At 41.0% G+C, this 27858-nt stretch overlaps 2 protein-coding genes across 7 annotated transcripts in view; one reads left to right on the top strand and one right to left on the bottom strand.

Moving 5' to 3' along the window:
• Positions 1–2161, bottom strand: part of MYO9A (myosin IXA) — a 300242-nt gene extending 298081 nt beyond the window's left edge. For 3 of the 4 annotated variants that reach the window (XM_032174780.2, XM_032174781.2, XM_058427940.1), the window contains exon 1: positions 1475–1629. The gene's annotated coding sequence lies outside the window, so the exon portion shown is untranslated. Of the gene's footprint in view, positions 1–1474; positions 1630–2098 lie in introns of those variants that run through there. The other variant, XM_058427939.1, reaches the window with a different exon arrangement.
• Positions 100–27463, top strand: SENP8 (SUMO peptidase family member, NEDD8 specific). 3 transcript variants are annotated; one of them, XM_058427943.1, is made up of 3 exons: positions 721–858; positions 23014–23087; positions 23240–27463. In XM_058427943.1, exon 3 carries the CDS (start codon positions 23276–23278, stop codon positions 23912–23914), a length of 639 nt encoding a protein of 212 aa, XP_058283926.1. In that variant the 5' UTR covers positions 721–858; positions 23014–23087; positions 23240–23275; the 3' UTR covers positions 23915–27463. The 3 variants fall into 3 exon arrangements, with proteins under 3 accessions (XP_058283925.1, XP_058283926.1, XP_032030668.1); XM_058427942.1 differs by lacking the exon at positions 23014–23087 and having other exon boundaries at positions 100–858; XM_032174777.2 differs by lacking the exons at positions 721–858; positions 23014–23087 and adding an exon at positions 2177–2258.
• Positions 27464–27858: the final 395 nt, after the last annotated feature.

The following is a 27858-nucleotide window of genomic DNA, read 5'->3' as shown; positions in this document are numbered from 1 at the left end:
TACATTACTCTTCCGAAACTTTTGGCTTTTACATCTAGTTATTATCTATAATTTTAATGTATTTTCTCCTTCTGTTACTTTAACATTTTTTACTGTGTGTGTGTGCATGACTACAAAGACCTCTTTATATTTCATCTTTATACCAATATTAAAATTACGTACTGATCATTTGATGCAACATTTCTTTCTTGACAACTCAGGAGCTCAACTTCTACAAACATTTTATTCAACATTTTACTGCTATTGAGAAGGCTGTTGTTGGTAATAACCTCAGTGAACACTGCATGATTTCTGTACTTGCTTCTTGGAGAAGCAAGGCAGCAGCACCAGGCAACAGAAGTTTATTATTAAATCGACACTGAAGCATTCAGGGATTAAGGAAAGCTACAAATCTTATTTTTCTAGCAAATCCAAAAACAGTGAATCCAAAAAAAGTCCCCTAGTATCCTTTAAAAATAAAAATAAGAAACAGTTCTAGTAACTGCAGCAATCGACAAGGAGGTGAAGTAATACTACAAGACGACATAGTTATATCCACTAGTGCAACGTGATTTAATCCTTACAGAGGTCCCTAAAACGTCAGAGCTGGACAACCTCACACGTTCTACACAGAACAGACAAGACGAGGCGCAGGCTCTGTGACCTTATAATGGCACACACACAAATGGCCCCATGCTTCCATAACTTCACTCTGCCTCCCGCTTTTTTCAGCCCAACCCCACCAAACATGGGTCTCGGTCGGTCCCCTTAAGCCACAATGGAGGGAATACACTAGGCTAAGCAAATATTCCCTCAGGATTTCATGGCAAAGCCCTTTCAACCAAAGAAAGGATCGCGACTGAGGAGAAAGATAACAAGGTTTGCTTGAGGAGAGGTCTGTTGAGAGAGGCTACAGTCGGTGGTGGGAGAGAAGCCAAAGTCTGTGACGGTGTCTAGAGGGGCTGCACCACATCTACCGGGAGTAAGAACACCATGACAGCGGCTATCTGAAAGCCGTGATGGCTAGGGTTAGCGCTAGTCGGCTTGGTGATGAGCGAGGTGGGAGGGGGTCTACTAAGAAGGGTAGGGCGAGGGGCAGATGGGGGACGCAATGGGTTAGGAGGCGGTCGAGACTTTGTCTGAGAACTGTAATCAGGTCAGCCCAAGGGAGGATGTAACGGAGTCTGGAAGCTCCACTAAGAGTCCTAAGGGACTCTGAGGGGTACTAATGGGGTCTGCTGGGTTGGGGGGACCGTGACAGAATCTCCGGGGAGGCTGGAGGATCGGAATGGTGCCCGGCCAATGGAAGATACGGGGAGTGGGGTCTACTGGGGATCCGGGGCCGTGATCTGGTGTTTGGGAGGCTGGGCGCAGACCCGCTCGCGGGTCGTCTCCGCTGGGACGGGGCGGGGCGGCCCGACCGGAGCCAAATAGCAAGACTGAGACGTGGGCCAGGACTGGCTGTAGGGCCGCTGGGCGCTTGGGCGGGTCTTACCTCGGGCTCCGCCGCGGTGGCCACCGCAGCCCCCTCCTCTTCGACGGAAGCTGCCTTCCACCCTCCGCCCCAGGGTCGGGCCGGAGATGGCAGAAGAGGTCGAAGCCACCGAGGGTCGGACGGTTCCGGGAGGGTGGGCCCAGCAGCCTCAGGGTCCGGGCGAGCGGCCGCGGCGCATCCCCCGCCCTGTCAAAGAGACTCCGCCCGGCCTGGGCAGGCACATCCCCCGCCGCACCCCGCCCAGAGAGCACGCGTTGGACCGCCGCCTCAACTGCTGCCAGCGGCCGCCTCTGCCAGTACAACTACTGCCTCCGCCGCCGCCTCTCGCGGTCCTGGCTGTCCTGTACTCCCTCAACAGCCACAGCCAACCGCCTCCGCGTCCCTTGTCCGCTTCGGTCGCGCGCCCCCGACCCCGCGCACGCGGCCCCGCCCCGCGCGACTCCACGGCTGCAGGCGAGCAGGCGCGCGCGCACTTACCTCCCACGCCCCCTACTGCCAGCACGGGTCGACCCCGCCCTGTCCCGCCCCCGCACGTGACGCCACTGGAGAGTACAGCGTGCGCTTGCGCGGACACGCCCCATTTCCTACGCCCCAGGCGGCCCCGCCCAAATTTTTCTTCCTCACCTTACGGCAGAGCAAGGAACTCAGCTTTAGATTCTCCCTGTACTGGAGAGGGATGTCGCAAGGTTGGGGAAGAAACCTCTGAGTTTGCGACCATAGCTGTCGCTTTCCGGCCAACACAGAGGTGCCTGAAGGCTGGTTGGGGTGGTGAGGCCCGAGGCAGGTAAGAAGCCTCCTCCCCACTTCGGTTTGTCTCAGTTTGTCCCGGCAGTGGATCGCTCTCCCACCCACTCAGAGTCTGGCATATCGGTGCTCCCTCCCGATTCTGGACCTGGATTCTCAGCGCCGCCGGTCATAGCCCCCGCCCCTTTTCAAACACGCACGCTCCCTCCACCCACTGCCCCCTCCATTGTCCCCGCCCCGACCTCCAGTTTCCAAGTCTTCGTTTCCATTCATTCCTCAGACTTTTTCACTGAGTGGTTTCCATGCCTTGGGTTCCAGAATGTCAGAGGCGAATGAAATAGTCTCAGCTTTTTGAAGTGCTTTTATATAGGAGACCGTGAGAGAATCCGCAGTGGTAGTACAATAAAGTGACAATAGAGAAAAATGCGCGGGATGCTGTCTGCGCACAGAAGAGGGGTCCCAGGTTGTGTAGGAGGGGAACGTGAGGAAGCCCTTTCCAGGGTGACTTTTGGGTCACTTTTAGAAGACTGTGTTAAGACTAGTAATCCAGTACCTGGTCAAAGAAATAAGAAAGGAGGTAAAAGCAGAGAGAATAACGGGCGCAAAAGCATGTGACAGTGGTGGTCTGAAAGAGTCAAAAAAGAAGTAAAAATAAACCTGATGGAAACCGTACTGGTGTAGACTTCCCTTTAAAGAAGCATCGTTATAAAGTGAGAAATGAGGAACGAGAATATGGCCCTCAGGAATGTTTTCTGTTTAGGTAGAAGACTCAAAAGTGTACCATGAAACTGAGAAGTGGCCTCTTCGAGGGTGAGGGAGGCTAATTTATAAGATCAAGATCACTAGTGGAACGCAACCTTGTATGTGCATTTAAATCACCTGGGAAACTTTTTGTTAAATAAAACCAATACTGTTGCCCCACTCTAGACCAATTAAATTCTGGGTTGTGCCAGGTGTCATTACTGTTTTTTAAAGCTCCACAGGTGACTAATGCTAAAGACTGAGACCCACTAAACTAGAGTGAAGGAAGTTGAGAGAGTTGGCTCTGTAACATTAAGATGGAGGTCATTTAGCCGGGCGCGGTGGCTCATGCACAAGCCAGTGCTGGCTCCCAGCACTTTGGGAGGCCGAGGCGGGTGGATCACGAGATCAAGAGATCGAGACCATCCAGGCCAACATGGTGAAACCCCGTCTCTACTAAATATACAAAAAATTAGCCGGGCGTGGTAGCGGGCGCCTGTAGTCCCAGCTACTAGGGAGGCTGAGGCAGGAGAATGGCATGAACCCGGAAGGTGGAGCTTGCAGTGAGCCAAGATCGTGCCGCTGCACTCCAGCCTGGGTGACAGAGCGAGACTCCGTCCCAAAAAAAAAAAAAAGATGGAGGTCATTTAACTACAGAGAGGCTTGGAGATGGAATGAGAAACTTGAGCGGCGTTATGTTTGGAATAACTGGTCTGGGAAATGGGAGAAGGAGCCACTCTTGCGTTTCTCTTCAGCACTGTTCATTCCTCAGTGTTTATCAGGTCCAACTTAGTTACTTGTCTCTTTGCTCTCCCTTTCCCTTCCGTCCAGGATTGGTCAGCTGTTGTCTCCAGCCTTACAGCTCAAAGGCCATCCCCACTTCTGTCCCCAGAATGATCAGAGCTAAGCCAATTTATGAGATGCAGAGACCAACATCCAGAGTTAAGCCAATTTATGAGATGCAAAGACCAACATCCACTCTCATAGAGATTACTACATACAGTGCCTTGCTAATTTAGAATCTTTTTCTGTTATTTATCATTTAAGTTAGTAATGAGATATAAAGATATTTAAAATACAGCTCAATTAGGATCGAAAATTACCGTATTAGGGAAAGCAGGCCTTTAAACAAAGAATTCACTTGGCAGGCAGGGAAGCTGTATGAGGTAAAGCTGTATGAGGTAAAGCCAGTGTATGGCTGCTATCTATTAACTAGGGTTAATCCAAAAACCTGTCTATCAGACCCAGATAAGAACGAGTTATTGTTGTCTAGTATGGCTAGAGCATAGTATGGAGAGTAGAGGTGGGACAGAGATGAAGATGATAAAGTGGGTGTGAACAGATTATGAGGAGCCTTGAATTCCATGGTGAAGAGTTTATATTACTAGAAGTAATAAGTACAAAAAAGGTTCTTAATCTCTTTTACCCAGTGGACCTCGTTGGCAGTCCAGCTTATAGACTCAGTCTCAGAAAAATGTTCTTGTGGCCGGGCGCGGTGGCTCACGCTTGTAATCCCAGCACTTTGGGAGGCCGAGGCGGGCGGATCACGAGGTCAGGAGATCGAGACCACGGTGAAACCCTGTCTCTACTAAAAATACAAAAAAAAAAAAATTAGCCGGGCGTGGTGGCGGGCGCCTGTAGTCCCAGCTACTCGGAGAGGCTGAGGCAGGAGAATGGCGTGAACCCGGGAGGCGGAGCTTGCAGTGAGCCGAGACTGCGCCACTGCACTCCAGCCTGGGCGACAAAGCGAGACTCCGTCTCAAAAAAAATAAAAATAAAAAAATAAAATAAAAAATAAAATAAAGAAAAATGTTCTTGAATGTATAAAATAGAATACATAGTAATATAAAGGAAACTAATTTTGTTAAGTTTTTAAAATATTAAAACAAATGTGTGATATATATGCACTTTATGCATTAAATAAAATCTGGCAGCAGGTCTAATTATGTAATTTCTAAGTAGTGATGACTATAAATTATATTTTGAAATGCCTGCAGCAACTTTAATGTGATGTTAAAATATCAGATTTCTACTGGTAAAAAAGAGTGCTAATACTGTAGTTTATGGTCCACACTTACTGAAGAAATGCTAAATTTCAGCTACTGATTATTGAAAACAAAGATGCAATTGTTTTCCCAGTCTAAGTTCACGGAACCCTGATATTCTAGCCACATCCTGGTCTATGGATCCTAAGTTTAAAAATATCTCAGTATAATGGTTTTAAGCAAGAGCATGACATCAAATCTGTATTTCAGAAAAACGATGAAGCAGTGTTCACTTCCCAATCTCTGCTGGGATGAGAAGCTGGCTGTTTTCTTCTGTGTCTCCTTTACCTCTGGGGCAGCAACCAGTACTATCCCACTGTTTCCCAATAACCAGGGCCTGCAGAGGGACTGAGCTTGTGGATGTATATGTCTGTGAGAGCAATACCAGAAAATAAATCAGGAAAGGTAGATTGGGGCTATTTTTGTGGAAATCATTGAATGCCAGGCTGTAATTTGTAGTTACTTTGGTAGACAATGGAGGGTTGTTAAAATTTTTGGAGTAGAATAATGTGATTAGAGTTCTGTTTGAAAATCTAGAATAATGTGCAGGTTAGATTATCAAAAGAGAAGATAGGAATGAAGAGACTGGACTAATAAGTTAATTAATTTTTAAAAAACGTAATCTTGGGCCAGGTGCAGTGGCTCAGGCCTGTAATCCCAGCACTTGGGGAGGCTGAGGCAGGAGGATCACTTGAGCCCAGGAGTTCAAGACCAGCCTGGGCAACATAGTGAGACCCTGTCTCTCCAAAAAAAAAAAAAAAGAAAATTAGCCAGACATAGTGGTGCCTGCCTGTGGTCCCATCTACACAGGAGACTGAAGCAGGAGAATTACATGAGCCCAGGAGGTCGAGGCTGCAGTGTTCATGCCACTGCACTCCAGCCTGAGTGACAGAGCGCCTGTCTCAAAAAAAAATCTTGAGGTGATCTCTAGAGTCTGCTAAATTCCTTTATTTCCACAATGTGCTGACCAATCTAACATACATTGACCAGAGTAACATACATTGGAATAAATGGCATACCTTTCAACAGGAATATATACCCCAGTGTGGGAGTCAGTTAACTTTATGTGGTCAAGAGGCTAGCCCAGTCTTTTGTATTATAAATGATATTGTTAGTACTTCTAATAAAGCAATGGCCTTACCCTAAGTATAAGTTCACAGATCTTGCCAAGGCCTTCCTCAGTCAAATTCCATCTATACCTGTGAGTCCTACATTTCTGACTTTTAAAGTCAGAACTCCTCTCTTTTTGCCAATTCCTTAAACTTCTTGGATGGGAAAGAAGTTTAGTTTAAACACATTAGCAAAAGAATGGAAAGTCCTCAAGGCCCAGGCAACCCATCTCCTTTGAAACTGATCAATACCAGACTATAAAAACTTACTGCTCAAATCCAGCTAGTACTCAAAGTACGTACTTTTTAAATGTTTTCTAAAAAATTGAACTTGGGGTTTAGGTATTACTGATCCAAATGAGTCCTATAAAATTAACTTCCAGAACTAGGTTCTCAGAGAGGCCACCATTACCACCTTCTTCAACATGACTAGCTTATAGTGACTTTCTGTCCATCAAATAATTGGAGGCCATTTGGGTGGTGATATGAAAAATCAAGTTTATGCAGAATTTGAGGTTCAGCTATCTGACACCTTTTGTGGGAGGAGGAGGAGTGGGTCTATCTGAAATCAGAAATAATACTTTTATGAGGCTTTTTAAATAATTTTTATTATAGAAAATTTCTGAAAGTTCCTTTCTCTGGCTCCCAATTAAGTGGCTTACTCCACAATCAACTTATAAAAGCACTGGATCATTGTCTTGATCCCAAAAAGTTTGTCCCAACTATAGTTACTATTTTGAGCATCTGTATTATTGTTTGAAAACCTTAGGCTTGCTTTCCCTGATGGCCAATGAATAAAACTCTCAAAGTCGTGTGATTCATTACTCATTCATTCATTAGATGTTTATTGAACCTCCACTATGTGCAAGGCACATTTTTGAAACCCACTAATGAGCAATTTCTAATGACAATTTACCTCTTAACTATCTATGAAAAAAATAACTTGCCAGGATTTGAAATCCTCAGAACAAATGAGATTAAAAGATCATAGCTTTTTTATGTTCTTTCAAATAGTATGTTTGCATAGAGCTGCCATGTGCTGACCACAGTGATTATCTATGAAATGAGGTAAATCATGGCTTTAGCTTAACCACTCCTTATCAGACTTTGTTACCACATGTAGTAAAATAAAGTTCTGTCTACACCTTTATAAAATATTATCTTACACAGACGTCTTATTAATTCTAATGGCCTCTCTACACCTGACCCTCACTCCTAGTCATTTCAAAGTTTGCAATTGTGTAAAGTCATTTCTCAGAAAATTTGAAGCAAAGTCACCACAAGAAAAACTTGGTATACACCAGGTTTATATTGAGGACAAAAACTGTGACACAATTACAAATGGAACTTTTTTTGTGTGTGATGGAGTTTTGCTCTTGTTCCCCAGGCTGGAGTGCAGTGGCGTGCTCTTGGCTCACCACAACCGCCACCTCCTGGGTTCAAGCGATTCTCCTGCCTCAGCCTTCCTAGTAGCTAGGATTACAGTTGTATATTACCATGCCTGGCTAATTTTGTATTTTTAGTAGAGATGGGGTTTCTCCACATTGGTCAGGCTGATCTAGAACTCCCGACCTCGAGTGATCCACCCACCTTGGCCTCCCAAAGTGCTGAGATTACAGGCATGAGCCACTGCACCCAGCCTACAAATGGAACTCTTGAGGTAGAAATGGTAGACCAGGAATAAAATTATTTTCATGGTCAATGGCATCTTAGCCATTGATAGCTATGCCTAGTTACAGAGCAATAAATGGAGAGCCTTGGTGTTAGATGAAATCCTAAAAAGTCACCTGTTTTATCTCCTTGGCCCCAGACAGAATAAAGTGGAATTTATAGCAATAGAGTTATCAAGCATCATCACACCAAGTAGGTTTTGTACTTTGAGAGCTGAATTCCTCTGTGAAATATTGATGTTACAGGAATGTTGTTTAAATTCATAGTTCATTTATAAAATTGAGAATATTTCTTACATTTATAACAGTGTTGTGTTTTCCTGAGTTTTTCAAGATATGTTTCACTTCTGTATTTTGCTCACTCAGGAAAAATATTTATTTATTAAAACTCTAGTTCGTCAGGCACTGAAGTTAGAAGGTTGAGTAAAATCTAACCTGTGTCCTCAAGAGGGTTATATAATAAATCTTGATGGTCATTCTTACGTGCCACATTATACAGATCTCCAGATGGCTTAGGCTTAGTTTTAAAAGGAAATGTTTAATTGGGGGGAAATTGAAACCCCCAAAAAAAGCCATGAACTTCCTTCCTGAAAATATTTTTGCCATAAAAAGCATATTTGGTCTTGGATGTAATTATTTTTGTGAAAGTGCAAGTTGAATCAGACATCAGAAGTTGGACGTAATCTTCTAATTTTAGTAAACATCAAATTATTTTTAAATATTTGTGTTTGAACATTTATGGAAAAAAGATTAGACTTACCTGTTTTATCCAGAGGACAGAAGTAAGACTCAGAAGTTGAAAAAATGGAAATATTTTATGTCATTGTAAGAGTGGGAACTGGTATATCTTTTCTTCCTCTTCAATATGGAAATCACTGTATTTACTAATTATGTGTTCATTATTAAAAGAGGAAAAATTAAAGCACAATATCAAAAGGTAGAAGGAAAAAAGCAAAAAAATATTAATCCTATTTCTTAAAATGATATTTGCACTTGATGGATATCATTCTTATTTTTTGTGTATATTTTTATCATATACAGATGTTTATGTCAGAGCATATTATGAACATTTTTCTGTTAATAAATTTGTATTGACAATATTATATTTAATGGCTGAAAACTATTCTGTTGTGTGGAAACCCTGTTATTTAATTTACCAGTCCTTTTTTGAACTCCAGATTATTTCCAGTTTTTCTGTTACAGATACTGCCATGGTGACTATCTTGTTGAATTTTTGCACACATTGTTAATGTTTCCCTTAAGATAAATTTCTGAAAGTATAATCCCTACATATATAAATTTCTTAAGAATTCCAATATAATGGCAAATTACCCTTGAAAAAGCTTATATGTATGACACTCCTATCAAAATGAGGCATCATTTACTCATTTCCCATAATCTCTCAGCAATGCTAGTTATTATTAGTTTTCTTCATCTTTGCTAACTTGACAGGTAAAAAAATGAAATTTTATTTTAACTTGCATTTATTTGATTACTACTCTGATGTCCAGTGTCTTTTCATGTGTTTATTGACCAGTCATGTAAGTGTATTAACTAATATTTTCTAATAATTTTTTTAACTTTTTAACATTTAAATTTGTATTCTATCTAAAATATAATTTGATGTAAAGTATGAAGTAAAACTCTTTACTTTTTTAATCAAATAATTAACAAGTTGTGCCAATGCGACTTATTAAAAAATCCAGCAAGCATATTCCATACTTCAATATACAGATAATAAAGTACTGATAGATATTCCTCCAAAAAAAAGAAAGAGGATTTCATGGTCAAATAAGTTTGGGAAAAGATCATACCAAAAAAAGTTAAAATTTTTTATCGCCAGACTCTCGTTAGCTTCTAGTGTGTGTGTGTGCATTAGGAGTTAGCATTTCCTAATTTAATTGGCCATGTAATCTTTTTTCTTATTTATTTATTTATTTTTGTGAGATGGAGTCTCACTCTCACCCAGGCTGTAGTGCAGTGAGGTGATCTTGGCTCACTGCAACCTCTGCCTCCCAGGTTCAAGCGATTCTCCTGCCTCAACCTCCCAAGTAACTGAGATTACAAGCACACACCACCATGCCCAACTTGTTTTTGTATTTTCAGTAGAGATGGGGTTTTGCCATATTGGCCAGGCTGGTCTCGAGCTCCTGACCCCAGGTGATCTGCCTGCCTCAGGCTCCCAAAGTGTTGGGATTACAGGTGTGAGCAATTTTTTTTAATCATGTAATCTCACTTCATAGGTATTTCAGGAAATACCTATGAAAGCCTGTGGAACTGAGCTGTCCAGTATACTAGCACTAGCCACATGTGGCTATTTAAATTTTAGTTAATTAAAATTACTCAGTTCTTCAGTCACACTGACCATATTTCAAGAACTCAATAGCCACAAGGGGCTAGTGGCTACTGTATTGAACATTTTGCAGATAAAGGAAAATTTCCGGACCAGGCACAGTGGCTCATGCCTGTAATCCCAGCACACTGAGAGGCTGAGGCAGGTGGATCACGAGGTCAAGAATTCAAGACCAGCGTGGCCAAGCTGGTGAAACCCTGTCTCTACTAAAAAACTACAAAAATCAGCCGGGCGCAGTGGCAGACGCCTGTACTCAGGAGGCTGAAGCAGGAGAATCGCTTGAACCCAGGCAGCAGAGGTTGCAGTGAGCCAAGATGGCTCCACTACACTCCAGCCTAGGCGATGGAGTAAGACTACATCTCAAAAAATAAAAAAGGAAAATTTCCGTCACAAGAAGTGCTATTGGACAGCACTGCTATAGAAACATAATGTTCAGTGGAACACGCGAACACGCTGAAAACACTGGAATAATCCATAATTTCTCCTGCTGATTTGTCAGGCAAACATGATTACTACTACACTACAAGAACAGACTCTCTCATTGATTTGTAAAGACTCCATCATCATATTTAAAATTTCTAATCTACAGTTTTTTTTATTCTATTGATTTATCTATTTCTGCTCCAATACCACACCCCTAGTTTTAATTCAAGGTTCTGCACCTTTCTCTCTGAGAGCAAAAATGAAGAATTCTTGCATGGAGTAGGAAATTAGATTAGAAGTGATAGTAAAGGCGCTTTCACTTCCCAGACTCTGTAAATGTAAACATTTCTCTGCCAAACTTGATTTATATTATGTTGAGCTGTATACTCAATTATTTATTCATTTATTCTACAATTATTTATTGAGTACCTGCCTGGTAAGCACTGTTGTAGGTCCTGGAGTTAAAATGGCAAACAAGGCAGACAAGGCCCCTTGTCGTCTTATTTTCATAGAGCTTACATTCTTGTTTTGGAGAGGGAAAGAGAAGAGGCAGGGGGAGGAAAAAAGAATATGAACGAATAAATAAATTTAAAAACTATCACATAGTCATCAGTGCTATTCAAGGAATTGAAATTAGAGTGATAGTAACTGGTAACCTCTTTGTTTTGGCTGCCCTGAGACCTCTGTGACTTAGTGGCATTTAAACTAAGATCTATCCAACAGAAGGAGCTAACTACTAGATGGTCCAGGCACAGCTAGGACCACCCTCAGGAGGGAAAAAGCTTGGTGTATTTGAGGAATAAAAAGAAAGTCTTTGTGGCTGGGGCTTAGTGGGCAAGCAGGGAAATAATAGGAGATAAGGTTGGAGAAATAGCTGAAGCCACATTTTCATGTAGGGTTTTGTAAACTAGGGTAGGGAATTTTCATTTTTTTCTGAGTATGATAGTGAGCTACTAGAGACTGCTAAGCAGGGAACAGACCTGACCTAATTTAAATTTTTAAACAATTTTGATGGAGAATTTATTGGCAGGGTCAGTAGTGGAAATAGGAGACCTGTTAGGCTAAGTCAAGAAAGAAATGGTGATAGATTTGACTAAGGGGATAGTAGTGAAGATGGAAAGTATTAGACAGATTTAGAACATTTAGGCTATAGAATCAACAGGACTTGTTGTCAATTGGATGTGAGGTGTGAAGACAATAGAAAACTCTAGGATGCGCCTGGGCAACATAGTGAGACCCTGCCTCTATAAAAAAAAAAATTAATTAGCCAGACATGGTGGTATGCACCGATAGTGCATATAGCTACTTGGAAGGCCACTTGAGCCCATCGGTTAGAGGCTGCAGTGAGCTATGATTGCACCACTGCACTCCATCCTGGGCAACAGAGTGAGACGTTTTCAAAGAAAGAGGGAAAGGGGAGAGGGGGAGGGGAGGGGAGGGGAAGAAGAAAAAACAGAGAGAGAGGAGAGAGAGAGAAAGAAAAAAACTAACTCTTGGATGATGTCTGTAATCCATTATATAGTAACTAGGTTCAATTTTCAGTCTGATTATGGTAGGCAAAATTGGGACACATAAGACGCCAATAAATATATTTTAACCAAATGAATAAATTTGCTTTAATAAATGTTTCTCTCCTGTACACATTTAAGCTGCTAAAGCATAAGCTTGTGCACATTCCTTTATTATTAGGGAATCTGGTTCCTAAGAATTTGAGGTTTATGTCATAAACACATCAGCTATGAGTAATTATTAGACTGTTCCCCTGAAGTATCCAAGCCAACAGAGGAGACTGAATGAAACACAGAAAATTGCCTGCCACAGTTGCAAAAGTTCTATGAGACCCTCATATTTTATTTTTAAATTTCATGCTGATTTTGCATTTTATGCCCAAGTTTATGTTAATAATTAAAATATTTTTAGTTGCTGATTTAAATGTTTTAAGTCAATGATTAAGTTGTTTAGCTCTTTCCCCTAAAGTTGGTCAAATTAAGGCTCTAGGAAGATGCCCTGTGATTAACTTGTGTTTGTTTCTTGGACTTTCTTTGTTGCTATCTGCTGGACATGGGCATGTATCCATTTAGAGAAGCATAGATGCATCTCCGAGCATTTGTAGTTTGGTACAACTTAAAAATCTTGAAATCGTAGCCAAAGGGAGTGAGGAAGGCAATTGCATTTAGAAACAACTGACTTTTATAATCTGCATTTACTTTGTAATGTTTTTAAAAAACATACCTGAATGAGGCTGTTTCTCTCTTTTTATTTTTTTAAGGAACGCTTACTGAATAATTAGAAAAAAATGAGTAAAGGTCACAATTCTGGAATAGAATGTTTTCAGTAAAACAGATTTATCTGGAGTACTACTTAAGTCAATAGCCAACAGGCTTATTTTCCCTGAAGTTTTGAGAATTGCTGTATGCCATATAAAATCCTTGTTAATTTAAGACTAATACATATTTTAATCCCATAAAATAAATACTTACACATCTATAAAATAGACAATTATCGTTAATATCCATCGTAAATTAGTATTTTTAAGCATTTCCATTCATTAAAAATCCAGATTGAGTCCGGGTGAGGTAGCTCACGCCTATCATCCCAGCACATTGGGAGGGCTAGACAGGAGGATCACTGGAGCCCAGGAGTTCAAGACTGTCTGGGCAGCATAATGAGACCTCATCTCTACAAATTTTTTTTTTTTTTTTTTTTTTGAGACAGTTTCGCTGTTGTTACCCAGGCTGGAGTGCAATGGTGCCATCTTGGCTCACCGCAGCCTCCACCTCCTGGGTTCAAGCGATTCTCCTGCCTCAGCCTCCAGAGTAGCTGGGATTACAGGCATGCACCACCACGCCCGGCTAATTTTGTATTTTTTTTTTTTTTTTTTAGTAGAGATTGGGTTTCTCCATGTTGGTCAGGCTGGTGTCGAACTCCTGACCTCAGGTGATCTGGCCACCTCGGCCTCCCAAAGTGCTGGGATTACAGGCGTGAGTCACTGTGTCCGGCCACATTTTTTTTTTTTTTAATTAGCCAGGCGTGGTGGCAGGCACCTGTGGTCCCAGCTACTTAGGAGGCTAAGGCAGGAGGATCACTTGAGCCCAGGAGGTCAAGGCTGCAGTGGCCATGATTGCACCACTGCACTCCAGCCTGGGTGACAGAGAGTGAGACCCAGTCTCAAAAAAAGGAAAAAAAAAAAAATCCAGACTGAAACAGCAGTAACACCTCCAGTTAAAAGTTAATCTGGCCAGGCGCCATAGCTCACACTTGTAATCCCAGCATTTTGGGAGGCTGAGATGGTGGATCACCTGAGGTCAGGAGTTCGAGACCAGCCTGGCCAACGTGGTGAAACCCCGTCTCTACTAAAAAAAAAATACAAAAAATTAGCCAAGCATGGTGGTGGGCACCTGTAATCCCAGCTACTCAGGAGGCTGAGGCAGGAGAATTGCTTGAACCTGGGAGGCAGAGGTTACAGTGAGCTGAGATCACGCCATTTCACTCTAGCCTGGGCAAAAAGCGAAACGCCGTCTCAAAAGAAAAAAAGTTAATCTGTCTGGAAACTGCCTTTAAGATAGTTTAATAAATATCCCCAGTGCTTTATTAGAACTGTAAAAGTTCTTAAAATTAATTCAACCTGGAAATTTACAGATTACGTAACAGTGATCTAGAATACGGATTGGCAAACTTTTTCTCTAAAAGGCCAAATAGTAAATATTTTAGACTTTGCAGACTACTCTGTCCTTAGAGCTCAAAAGTAGCCATAAACAGTATGTGAACAAGTGAACATGACTTTGTCCAATAAAACTTTATTTACAGAAACAGGCAGTGGGCCAGATTTGGCCTGCAAGCTGTAATTTGCTGACCTTTGGACTAGAAAACCAGAATTTTTTAGGATTTTTTTTTTTTTTTTTTTTTTTTTTTGAGATGGAGTTTCGCTCTTGTTCCCCAGGCTGGAGTGCAATGGCGTGATCTCGGCTCACCGCAACCTCCACCTCCCAGGTTCAAGCAATTCTCCTGCCTCAGCTTCCCGAGTAGCTGCGATTACAGGCATGCGCCACCATGCCCAGCTAATTTTGTATTTTTAATAGAGACAGGGTTTCTCCATGTTGGTCAGGCCGGTCTCCAACTCCCGACCTCAGGTGATCCGCCTGCCTCGGCCTCCCAAAGTGCTGGGATTACAGGCATGAGCCACTGCACCCGGCAAGGTTTTTATAAACAGGATGACAGAATTTAAAAATTGGCAGAGATGACAGCTTAGAATCATAGAATATAGAGCTAGTGGAAACTTAGAAAAGAGCTAGTGGAAACTTAGACATCAGAATAACTTGGAAATATCTTTAAAATGCAGACGCCCAGATCCTACCCCAGGTGTATGCTCTTTAAAATCCCCACAGATAGGTGGGCATGGTGGTGCACACCTATAGTCCCAGCTACTCAAGAGGCTGAGGCAGAAGGATGGTCTTGAGCCCAAGAGTTCAAGGATGCAGTGAGCTATAATCACACCACTGCACTCCAGCATGGGCGACACAGCAAGACCTCATCTCTTAAAATAATTTTTTTAAATCTCATAGAAGATTCTAATACACTTCCCTGGCTAGAACCACTGTTTACCTGGTCCGGACCACTCAGTTTACAGATGATGAAGCTGAAATCCATAGGTTAAGTGACTTTTCCAGAGTCAAACAACTGGTTAATTGTAGATCTCAACTGAATCCCAGGTCTGACTCCCAAACTAATATTTTTTCTACTGAACCAGCAGCTTCTTCCCTTGTATCAGCAGGCCATCAGAATGGCTCCTATTGAATTGTGAATTCTCCCTTCAAGTTGGTTTTTATTACTTTTTATTTAATTAATTTGTTTTTTATAACAAATTCAAGTAGTATGCATCTTAAGGATTTTAGGATTAATATGAAGAAGTAATCTCCTCCTTCTATTAAAATTAAACCTTAGTTAAGGAAGTGTTCTACACTTATGAATTCAATATTAGCTTCATTTAGTTACAGAATTTGGAAGATACAATAAACTAACCCCTGTAATGACAGGGTTTGTGTATACTGACAACACATTAACATCATTGCTTCACTCAGATTGAGAGAACAGTTTTCCTTGGACTTAGCATTCTCTCTCCTTATGCCAAAGATAAAGCACAAGAGCAGAGTCATGCCATGGCTAGTTCCATCTTTGATAACTTTGTGGCTTTATATAAAGAGACAAGTGCTTTATTTTCAAGAAATCTTTGGGGTCCATTATTGCCACCTCAAATATAGGGAACAGGGAAGGAAACTAATTTTTTTTGAGAGCCTACTGTAGATCAGACAAGGTGCTGAGTGTTTTCACTCATGTTTTTAATTCGTGTAACCTGTGATTATGTTATTACTACCTCATCTTACAGATGAGGAAAATGAGGCCCAGAAAGAGGATGAATAACTTGCCCATGATCACTTAAATGGTAAGTGGCAAAGTCAGAGCCTAGACCCAAGACTTCCTAGCCCCAAAACATAGAACTATATGTTTGGTAAGATTTTACAAATAGAACTATAAGGAGGTCATTGGCTCCCCAGTTGACTCACCTTTCTTGCCCTTCCCCTAGTCTTTCTTACCATCCACCAAGACCAAGTACACAGATCTTTTAACTCTGAACGAATTTACTATTAACAACAGAACAATAAAGGATAACAGGCAAAGCATAAAACCAAAGAATAAGGATGTTACAAAGAATACAGAAATCTTAAGTGGCTTTATTTCTTTTTTTCCCGTAATCTAGATTTTCTGACTTCCCTTTAAAAATATTTCATTCATCTGGCAAACATTTATTGCACTTCAGATATGCCAGGCACAGTGCTCACTACATAGAAAAGAAATATTCCTAAATGATTATAGATGGCTCTTGGTTTTTTGCTAGGTCCCCTTCTGTCTCCTTTTCTCCCACCCCATTGATAATGTTATTATCATCCGATCACTCACCCCAACTGAAACCTTCAGACCATTTCATAATTCTTTTTTTTTGTTTTTTTTGAAACAGAGTGTCACCCTATCCCCCAGGCTGGAGGGCAGTGGCGCGGTCTCGGCGCATTGCAACCTCTGCCTCCCGGCCTCATAATTCTTTTTTATCTACCCTCCTCTGATCACTTACTGAGGGTTATTGATTCTCTGTCTACAATATCTATTCCTCCACATTCCTACTATCATTTCTCCTGCTTTAGGTCATTACCTCCTACCTTTACTTGCAATAAAAATCTAATTGGGCTGGGCACAGTGGCTCATGCCTGTAATCCCAGCACTTTGGGAGGCCAAGGCGGGCGGATCACCTGAGGTCAGGAATTCGAGACCAGCCTGGCCAACATGGTGAAACCCTGTCTCTACTAAAAATACAAAAATTAGCCAGGCATGGTGCCGGGCACCTGTAATCCCAGCTACTTGGGAGGCTGAGACAGGAGAATCACTTGAACCTGGGAGGCAGAGGTTGCAGTGAGCCAAGATCGTGCCACTGCACCCCAGCCTGGGCGACAGAGTGAGACTCACCTCAAAAAAAAAAAGAAAAAAAAAATCTAATTGATCTCTGCTTTCAATTTTTCCCCCTACCAATTAGTTCTATATATTACAGCTGAATTATTATCTTCCCAAAGCATTGACCTGGCCATTAATGGCTCCCACTTCCTCCAGTATAAATTTCCAACTCCTTCACTGGAATTCAGTCCGTCACCACTTAGCTTCTAAGAATCCTCTAATATTTGCCTGCACCCCTACGACTCCCACTTCATTCTAGCCACGCTAGACTATTCAGGATTCTCTCCACATTTGAAAGCACTTTCTTTGCCTCTCTGTCTTCCACATGCATCCAACTCACTTGCCCTTCAAGAGCCCACTTTTATGCCACTTTCCTCAAAGCCATTTCTGATCTGAGCACTCATTCCTTTTCATCCTGTTAGCCAGGAATGATTATTCTCTCTTGTGAATTCCCATACATTCTGTTTGTGCCTCTTATGGATTTCTTATCTCATTGACTACAAGCCACTTTATACATCTTTGTATCTCCTGTAGCACCTAATATTAGGTGCTCAGTAGGTATTTGACTAAAAGAATTGTATATGCAGTATGTGTTCATTATAACAAAATAGGTTTAAGCTCAGAAAGGGTAGAAACTATTTCATTCTCATTCTATATTGCCACCCCCGACACAAGGGAGAACACTAAGTAAACATTTGTTAAATGAAATACATTACAGTTATCAGTCATTGGGTTATAAATTTCCTGATGCCATAATAGATACCTAGAAACACTTTGTCTTTTTTTGTTTATTTGTTTTTTTGGATGGAGTCTCGCTCTGTCACCCAGGCTGGAGTGCAGTGGCGCTATCTAGGCTCACTGCAACCTCTGCCTCCTGGGTTCAAGCCGTTCTTGTGCCTCAGTCTCCCTAGTAGCTGGGACTACAGGCACCCACCGTGCCCGGCTAATTTATTGTATTTTAGTAGGGACGGGGTTTCACCATGTTGCCCGGGCTGGTCTTGAACTCCTAAGCTCAGGCAGTTTGCCTGCCTTAGCCTTATGTTGTATTTTAAAATCCTAGTTATGTATGTTTCTTTATATTGACAAATACCACAAGATAAAGGTCATGTATTCTTATTCTCACTTTAAGCTGGGCGTGGTGGCTCACACCTGTAATCCCAGCATTTTGTGGGGCAGAGGCAGGAGGATCACTTGAGCTCAGGAGTTTGAAACCAGCCTGGGCAACAAAGTGAGACCCTGTCTCTACAAAAATTTAAAAATTAGCCAGGCATGGTGATAAGCACCTGCAGTCCTAGCTACTCTGGAGGCATAAGCAGGAAACTCGCTTGAACCTAGGAGTTTGAGGCTGCCCCGAGCTATGATTGCGCCACTGTGCTCCAGCCTGAGCAACAGAGCGCAACCCTGTCTTTAATATAAAAATAAAAATACTGCCTTTTGGCCCAAAATGCCATCTTCCAGTAATTCGCCAAAATGACTAACACAAAGGGAAAGAGGAGAGACATCCAATATATGTTCTCTAGGCCTTGGAAAAAACATGGAGTTGTTCCTTTGGCCACGTATATGCAAATCTATAAGAAATATGATATCGTAGACATCAAGGGAATGGATACTGTTCAAAAAGGAACGCCCCAGAAGTGTTAACCATGGCAAAACTGGAAGAGTTTACAGTGATACCCAGCATGATGTTGGCATTGTTGTAAACAAACAAGGGCAAGATTCTTGCCAAGAGAATTAATGTGCATATTGAGCGCATTAAGCACTCTGAGAACAGAGATAGCTTCCTAAAATCGTGAAGGAAAATGATCAGAAAAAGAAGGAAGCCAAAGAGAAAGGTGCCTGGGTTCACCTGAAGCACCAGCCTGCTCCACCCAGAGAAGCACACTTTTTTGTTTGTTTTTTGTTTGTTTTTGAGACAGAGTCTCGCTCTGTCGCCCAGGCTGGAGTGCCTCCTAGTAGTTGGGATTACAGGCACCCACCACCACGCCTGGCTAATTTTTGTATTTTTAGTAGAGACGAGGTTTCGCCATGTTGGTCAAGTTGGTCTCGAACTCCTGGCCTCAAGTGATCCGCCCACCTCAGCCTCCCAAAGTGCTGGGATTACAGGTGTGAGCCACCATGCCCAGCCTGAGAGAAGCACATTTTGTGAGAAATAATAGAAAGAAGCCTGGGCTGCTAGTAGGTGTTAAAAAAAAAAAAACTCTGGACTATAAAAAATAAAAATAGAAAATATTTTCACTTTACAGAAAAGGAAAGTGAGAGTTAAGGAAATTTAGTAATTTATTTATGATCACACAGCCAATGAGTAACAGAATTGAATCTAAAATTCAAGTCTTCAAATACGAAGTTTAGAGTTATTTTTGGCAAAGGGTGGGTTTGGCTAAAGGCTAGTTGAGTTCTATTTGCATTAGAATTTTTGTAGTTAAACTTGCTGTCATGCTGTATGAAACAGAATTAGGGCCTTGATTAACATTTTGTCTGTGTGCTTGGTATTGTAAAAATCAAACAGACAAAACACAAAAACTATTTCTGAAGAAAATCTCAGCCCAGCCTGTGGACATTCCCTTCAAGGTGAGAGATGACTGACTGTTGAGGCAGTCTTCTTGTAGATTCCTTTCCCTAGTTGGGTTGGTGTTGAAGAGTGGGTGTGATTTCAGCAGGCAGTATAGAGAGTAGGTCTCCGGGTTTTTGCCAAGCTATATGACCTGGCGCTCACAACTATTCAGTGTTTATTGAAGACATGGGAGACAGATGCTGTAGCCAGGGAGCAGTGATTCTGCCTTTATATTCATAAACTCTTACATCAAGTCACATCGACAAGCTGATTACCTAAACTCTGTCAAATTGCTTTTGTTTGATTGATCTGTGCCCATTTGCCATAAGGCTAGATAGTAAAGATTATTATAAAGAAACAATCCTATCTGTTTCATCTGTTGTAAGGATACTGTGAGGCACTATTTGTTATGATGCACCATGTCTTCTATGAAAATCTCTTCAGAAAAAACTATCGGACCATAATACAAAGAATTATTTTACCTCTCCTGAGCAATTGCTTTGTTTTTGTGTTATGGACATGGTGAATGTTTACCTTTGTCTGGTCAGATGCCAAAAAGCTTAGAGCCAAATTTGTGGCCCACCCATAACAAATGTGCTCTATGCCTCATTAACTTTATTCTTGGCTCCCGTTTGTGTCTCTCCACTAGTCTTTTTTTCTTAAGAAGATCCTAATTCATGCCATCTTATTATATATTTTTTCTTTTTTCTCATAAGCAGCATTATGTTGTTTCTCAGGTAGTCAGATTATGACATACTGTGTCTACATAAAACCATGTTGGATGCCCCTTCATTTACTTTAGCTTTTTTTCTTGAGGGGTGTATTGATTTTTCATACAGGTTTTTGCAGGATTTTGTTACACGAAAATGGTTATATCACAAAATTATTGCTTAATAGTGTAGTCAAGTGGTAAAATAACTGGTCTAATGGTCAGAATTGATTAAATTGATGTCATAATTCTAGTCTTGTCTTTTACAGCATTATTACTATTTTCTTATAATATGCTTTGTTTTGCACTCTTAATCTGCATATGACAGTTTATTGCTGTGTGATTTTCAGAAATATTGTCGTGCTGCCAGGTCAGTGCATAACAGCTAACTCTGTTGAGTCTGTTAGGCTCAAATATTCTACACCCATCAGACTTGTCTCACTTTGGGCGATCACAAGCATATTAATTTCATCACACAACTTGTCTTGCTTCTCCTCTAAGTTAGTCATTCTTTTATTTAGACAAGATAATGTGAATGGATATTTGTTTTCAAACCTCATTTGCTTTGATTGGTTTGGAGCTCTATCTGGATTTTCCGATTATCTTACTAATGTCATCTAATTGATAAATATTATTGTACAACTTTTTAAACTCTTTTAGTACTTTCAAGTAAAATTATTTGGTCTTCTGTACAACTCTCTAGGGTATGTAAGGTGGGTATATGCCTTTTTTACAGATGGCATACAAAAATGATTAAATGATTTTATATGCCATCTGTAAAAAAGGCGTATACCTTTTTAGAAAAACAAGGACAAAGTCATTTAAATGACTGCTCAAGATGATACCAGCAAATCAGTGGTAAAACTAGGACTAGACCCAGGTTTCCAGAATCTTATCCCATACTACCTTTTAAAAGAAGTCAAAATAAGTTCTAACTTATATTGTAAACATTACATCATCTTTATCATACCCCTTGAGGCTAAAGCTATGAAACAGGCAAACACATGTTATATCACTCATGCTCATAGCAGGGCAGAATCAGGAATGAGTTTCATTCGTATTAGTCTCATGATTTTCTGTTTTTAAAATTACAATTCCTTTTAACTACAGCCGTAATCACTGTCACGTTCCATTATGGAAGGAGGAAGCAATATTTTATCTTATCTTTTGAAAATTAATGTTGAGGCCAGGCGCAGCGGCTTACGCCTGTAATCCCAGCACTTTGGTAGGCCGAGGTGGGTGGATCACGAGGTCAGGAGATGGAGACCATCCTGGCTAACACAGTGAAACCCCGTCTCTACTAAAAATACAAAGAATTAGCCGGGCATTGTGGCAGGCGCCTGTAGTCCCAGCTACTTGGGAGGCTAAGGCAGGAGAATGGCGTGAACCTGGGAGGCGGAGCTTGCAGTGAGCCAGGATCACGCCACTGCACTCCAGCCTGGGTGACAGTGCGAGACTCCATCTCAAAAAAAAAGAAAAAGAAAATTAATGTTGAAATGGAAAGTATTTCCCTTGGAAATTAGTAACTTTTTTCTTTAGATTCTTTGAATTCATCTTTAATATAAAAATAATTTATCATTATACTTATTCATTAAGGAGCCAAATAATACAGTTAATGGTATGGTGTTTGGTAAAACATTAGCTATAATTTTAATCAATCTGTGTGCTTCAAGAGGATATTTAAAATTCATGCTTACTGTGTACATGGCAAGTTTCCAGTTTTCATTCTAACTAATCGTTTACATGTAGCACATAAGCTAGAATTTCTTATAGTTACAGTTGACCCTTGAACAACACGGGCTAGCAGTGCCAACCCCATATGCAGTCAAAATTCTAGGTATAACTTTTTTTTTTTTTTTTTTTTTGAGATGAAGTCTTGCTCTGTTGCCCAGGCTGGAGCACAGTGGCATGATCTCAGCTCACTGCAACCTCCGCCTTCCAGGTTCAAGCAATTCTCCCACCTCAGCCTCTCGAGTAGCTGGGATTACAGGCATGCCCCACCATGCCCGGTTAATTTTTGTATTTTTAGTAGAGACGGGGTTTCACCATGTTGGCCAGGCTGGTCTCAAACTCCTGAACTCAAGTGATCTGCCCACCTTGGCCTCCCAAAGTGCTGGGATTTCAGGCATGAGCCACCGCACCCGGCCTAGGTGTAGGATTTGACTCCCTAAAAACTTAAATATGCCAGGTGCAGTGGCTCACACCTGTAATTCCAGCACTTTGGAAGGCTGAGGTGGGCGGATGACAAGGTCAGGAGTTCAAGACCAGCCTGGCTGATATGGTGAAGCCCTGTCTCTACTAAAAATACAAAAAAAAAATTAGCCGGGCTTGGTGGCACATGCCTGTAATCCCAGCTACTCGGGAGGCTGAGTCAGAAGAATCGCTTCAACTCAGGAGGCAGAAGTTGCAGTGAGCTGAGATCGTGCCACTGCACTCCAACCTGGGCGACAGAGTGCGACTCCGTCTCAAAAAAAAAAAAAAAAACTTTACTAGCAGCCTACTCTTGACCAGAAGCCTTACCAATAACATAACCAATTAACACATGTTTTGTAAATGTATTATATACTGCATTCTTACAATAAAGTAAGCTGGGGAAAATATTAAAATCATAAAGAAAAGAAAATATGTTTACTATTCATTAAGTGGAAATGGATCGTCATAAAGGTCTTCATCCTCTTCATCATCATGTTGAGTAGGCTGAAGAGGAGGAGGAAAAGGAACAATTGGTCTTGCTGTCTCAGCAGTGGCAGAGGCGGAAGAAAATCCATGTGTGAGTAGATCTGCACAGATCAAACCCACCTTGTCCAAGGGTCAAATGTGTATTTTTTTACCACAACCCTATAAAAGTAACTACTATTTTCCAGCCACATTTTACAGTCAGGTATTTATTGACAGTAATATTCTCTTCTGGCTCTTGTTCAGCTTCTGGAATTTCTGAGCAGCCCTCGTCAGTACAAGATGGACCCTGTAGTCTTGAGTTACATGGACAGTCTACTGCGGCAATCAGATGTCTCACTATTGGATCCGCCAAGCTGGCTCAATGACCATATTATTGGGTTTGCGTTTGAGTACTTTGCCAACAGTCAGTTTCATGACTGCTCTGATCATGTCAGTTTCATCAGCCCTGAAGTCACCCAGTTCATCAAGTGCACTAGCAGCCCAGCAGAGATCGCCATGTTCCTTGAACCACTGGACCTCCCCCACAAGAGAGTTGTATTTTTAGCCATCAATGATAACTCCAACCAGGCAGCCGGAGGAACCCACTGGAGTTTATTGGTCTACCTCCAAGATAAAAATAGCTTTTTTCATTATGATTCTCATAGCAGGAGCAACTCAGTTCACGCAAAGCAGGTAGCAGAGAAACTGGAGGCTTTCTTAGGCAGAAAAGGAGACAAACTGGCCTTTGTGGAAGAGAAAGCCCCTGCCCAACAAAACAGCTATGACTGTGGGATGTACGTGATATGTAACACTGAGGCCTTGTGTCAGAACTTCTTTAGGCAACAGACAGAATCACTGCTACAGCTACTCACCCCTACATACATCACAAAGAAGAGGGGAGAGTGGAAAGATCTCATTGCCACACTTGCTAAAAAGTAGCTATTGAAGTATATTTGCGACTTTTGAAGGCTCCTCTTTCTGCCCTTCCCCATTTGTTGGATGGCTACAATCTCAGTGCCTGAGGGAAGATGCCTAGTAGAGGAAAGCTTAATACTCTTTTTCCTGAAAGAATATCATCCTCTGTGTTATCCCCATGGAATGTTTCACTTTAACCCTGACTGGAGAGCAATATGTTCTGTGAAAATATCTTGAAACTGTACACCAAAACCTTACAACTAACTTATTTGAACATTTATTATACACAAGGTTTAAGTAAGACTTTTCTTATTGGTATATAATTAATTTCCTTTGGTCTCCCTTATCCACATTGGCTTATTCTGGAGGAAAAGCAGTGATCTGTAAAACAAATCAAGAATATATTAAATCTAGAGGAATGCAGGGAAGAAAACTATAAAACAGAACCAAAAACTTGTTGCACAGCCTACATAATTAAGAGATCAACTGGCTGGAAGCAGATCAAGGCCTAACCTCATTCAAGACCTAAATATTATGAGACTCAGTTATTCGGTTTTGTGTGATATCTCTTCCATTCACCATGCACAGGCTTTTCCAGCTATCTGTATAACGTTTGCAAATATTTGATAAAGATGATGTTACCCTATCTTCCTCCATCTGATTCCTGGAATGCTTGAAGAAAGGGGAAATCTTGAGTAACCTCATTAAAATTAATGTCTGGTGGACCTCTCAGTTTGCTCACTGATTGGGTAGACTTGCTACTCTGGATTAATAACTGCTTTTCTCTGCCTTGTCTATATTAGCCATGCACATACTTCCTCCTTATATCCAAAGTTCTTTGGTTCTAAAATTCATAGTTGATACCTTCCCAAGGTTACGTGTTGTTTCAGATAAATATTTGTGCTTCCTGATGGTTACAGGTTTTCCTCTCTGTCCTTAATTGTGGCAGAATTGTTTTTAGTTATGTCATGGTAATTTCAGGATGATTTTTGTATCTGAAACTTAACAGACTTAGAGTTGGTTTGTTTTTTAAATATAAAGTAAGAAAAGTGACCTTTCTCAGCCCTTTTACTTAATTAAAAATGCAGGGAATGTAATTTGTAAAATGTGGAACCAAGAGTACAACGAAATACTATCCCTCCAGAAGCACTGATGTGTTTCAGTTGTTTCAAATAGTAAACAACCAGATGACATGTTAGGTACACACATTAATTCTATTCGTAATGAGAATTAGATTGCAAGGCCTATGAGACTTGAAAACCAAAGATGAGCTTCAGCCATGAAACTTATTTCAGCTACTTCCCCAGCCTAACCCTGCCCCCAGCCCCCATGGCCCAAAATAACCTCACCACTCAGTGACCACAGAGAAAGCAACTTGGTTCCTTTTAGCCAAGAAGGGAAAACACAGTAAGGGTAAATAAGTACAGGTTACATAGCAGGCCTGAGTGAGCAGGAGCTGAAACTAAAAGTCAAAGAGAAAGCTATCAAAAAAAGTTTCCATTTCAAGTCGGTACGTTTTGGATAAAAACCAGTGCTAATGGAAGATGGGGCTAGGAAAAAGATTAGGAACTGGCAGTCATCCATAGAGGTGAAATACAGAGGGAGGGACAGCAAGAGAAGTGACAAAGGTCGCTGATAGGCCACAAGTGTAGATAAAGATAAGAAAACAATGTTATTTCAGTGACTGTTGACTTAGGCAGCTAATCTAGACAAAGTCAAATCCTCTCTGGGAAAAGTTATCTTTCTGACAATGCAAAGTATGTTTATTTAAATATCAGAGTATCTTCCATCTGAGAGTTAAAGCATATGAGAGCAATCTTTCCTAACTCCCTAAGATTCATCTTATAAGTAAATTTTTAAACTAAACTAGTCTTTTAAATATATATAGAAATATATATATACACACGTATAGACATACATATATATATATAATCTATATGTATATAATGCATTTTCCAAATGCATTAGCCTGATTGGACTGTGCCACAGATTAGTGTCCTCCCATGAAATTTTGAGTATATCATTTGTAAATGTTAGCATTATAAATTACAGGAGAATTTAAGAACTGACTTGTATTTCATTGGATACTGTAGTACCCAGTAAGTTACACACCTGCTTGACCACATACCATTCATGTTACATGACACAAAATAGGAAAAAATCTTTTGCTGGTATTGCGTTCCCTTCTCTCTTAGAGTCAAAAGGATCTATTCTGCAAAATTAATCAAAATATTCAAAAGGAAAGCAGGTTTTTCAAAACTGGGCTAAGCAATTATCAAACTGAACTAACCTGCTTTCAGATATCCTGTTGTATTGCCCAGTAAGTATACTCACACTTGTCCAACCCGTGTCTCAATATGGAATTCAGAAAGGTTACCATTTATAAACCCAGCTATACATGGTTGTAGAAAATGTATCAGTGGGTTTCCTATGTAATAGTGTTTAAAACACAAATATTTCAACGATTTGCCTAGGTATATGTTGAAGTTCACAAGCACTGGTCCTAACTAGATCAGATAAAGTGGACTATGTTTCTGATATGTACCTAATTATTTTGACTATACTATAATTTTGCTATATCCATATTGACCATATATGTTTTAATAACACATTCAATTGAAATGACAAAGTAGAATTTCTCAGTTACATGGGGCAGGCCGGGCACAATGGCTCACGCCTGTAATCCCAGGACTTTGGGAAGCCAAGGCAGGCAGATCACCTGAGGTCAGGAGTTCAAGACCAGCCTGGCCAACATGGCGAAACCCCGTCTCTACTAAAAATACAAAAATTAGCCGGGCATGGTAGGTGGGCGCCTGTAATCCCAGCTACTCAGCAGGCTGAGGCAGGAGAATCGTTTGAACCTGGGAGGCGGAGGTTGCAGTGAGCTGAGATTGTGCCACTGCACTCCAGCCTAGGCAACAGAGCGAGACTCTATCTCAAAAAAAAATAAAATAAAATAAAGTATTTACAGAAATGTACATGCTATGGTGTTAGAGCATGAATGTCAAATCCAGGGTCTGTCAGATTCAGTAGTCTCATCTACAAAATAAACCTTATTTTCCTTCTGTCCTACTCAGTTCCATTTTAAGACTAACAACAAGTTTGAAAACTTAGTTTTATATTGCTATGCAGCTAAATAGATATGTAAAGAATGGCTGATAATTACTGTTATGTACAAAAGAGAAACTTATTCAAGGACAGTGAATCGCAACAACTAACCTTTTTATCACTCTATAAGGTGCAGGGTACTTTATGCACACATATTACACAAGTACCTTGCATATTATATATGCATCATTATATATATCACCATATATATAAAGTACCTTGTACATTTTTGAGGTTCTGTAGAAATATATAATCTCATTAATTCTTATGTTCTCATGTTTCAACATGTACTGTTATTCTCATTTTATAAATAAACTCAGAAGCTCAGTCACGTGGCCTCCATCTCGTCTCACACTTTTTCCACCTATTCCTTTCTCCCTGTCCTAGAAAATGGCAAGAACTCCACACTTGAACATTTTAAATGTAGTCTAGCCTCAGTTTCTAAATTTCATATATTCAGCTGGTATGTTACAGAAACTAATAGTGAGAAATTGTCATCTGAATTAACTGCTAGGCAGAAGGACCTATATAATAACTGGCTTGGTTTTATATATTAAGTCATATTTGGATCAGCTCCTTATACCGATCTGCTGGTGTAGGGCACCTTAAAAGCCCTACATTGGCCGGGCGCGGTGGCTCACGCCTGTAGTCCCAGCACTTTGGGAGGCCGAGGTGGGCAGATCACGAGGTCGGGAGATCGAGACCATCCTGGCTAACATGGTGAAACCCTGTCTCTACTAAAAATACAGAAAGAAATTAGCCGGGTGTGGTGGTGGGCACCTTGTAGTCCCACCTACTCGGGAGGCTGAGGCAGGAGAAAGGCGTGAACCTGGGAGGCAGAGCTTGCAGTGAGCTGAGAT

This window comes from Hylobates moloch, unplaced genomic scaffold (genome assembly GCF_009828535.3).
Source record: "Hylobates moloch isolate HMO894 unplaced genomic scaffold, HMol_V3 SCAFFOLD_14, whole genome shotgun sequence".
NCBI lineage: Eukaryota > Metazoa > Chordata > Mammalia > Primates > Hylobatidae > Hylobates > Hylobates moloch.
This window is presented reverse-complemented; position numbering and strand designations above follow the sequence as displayed.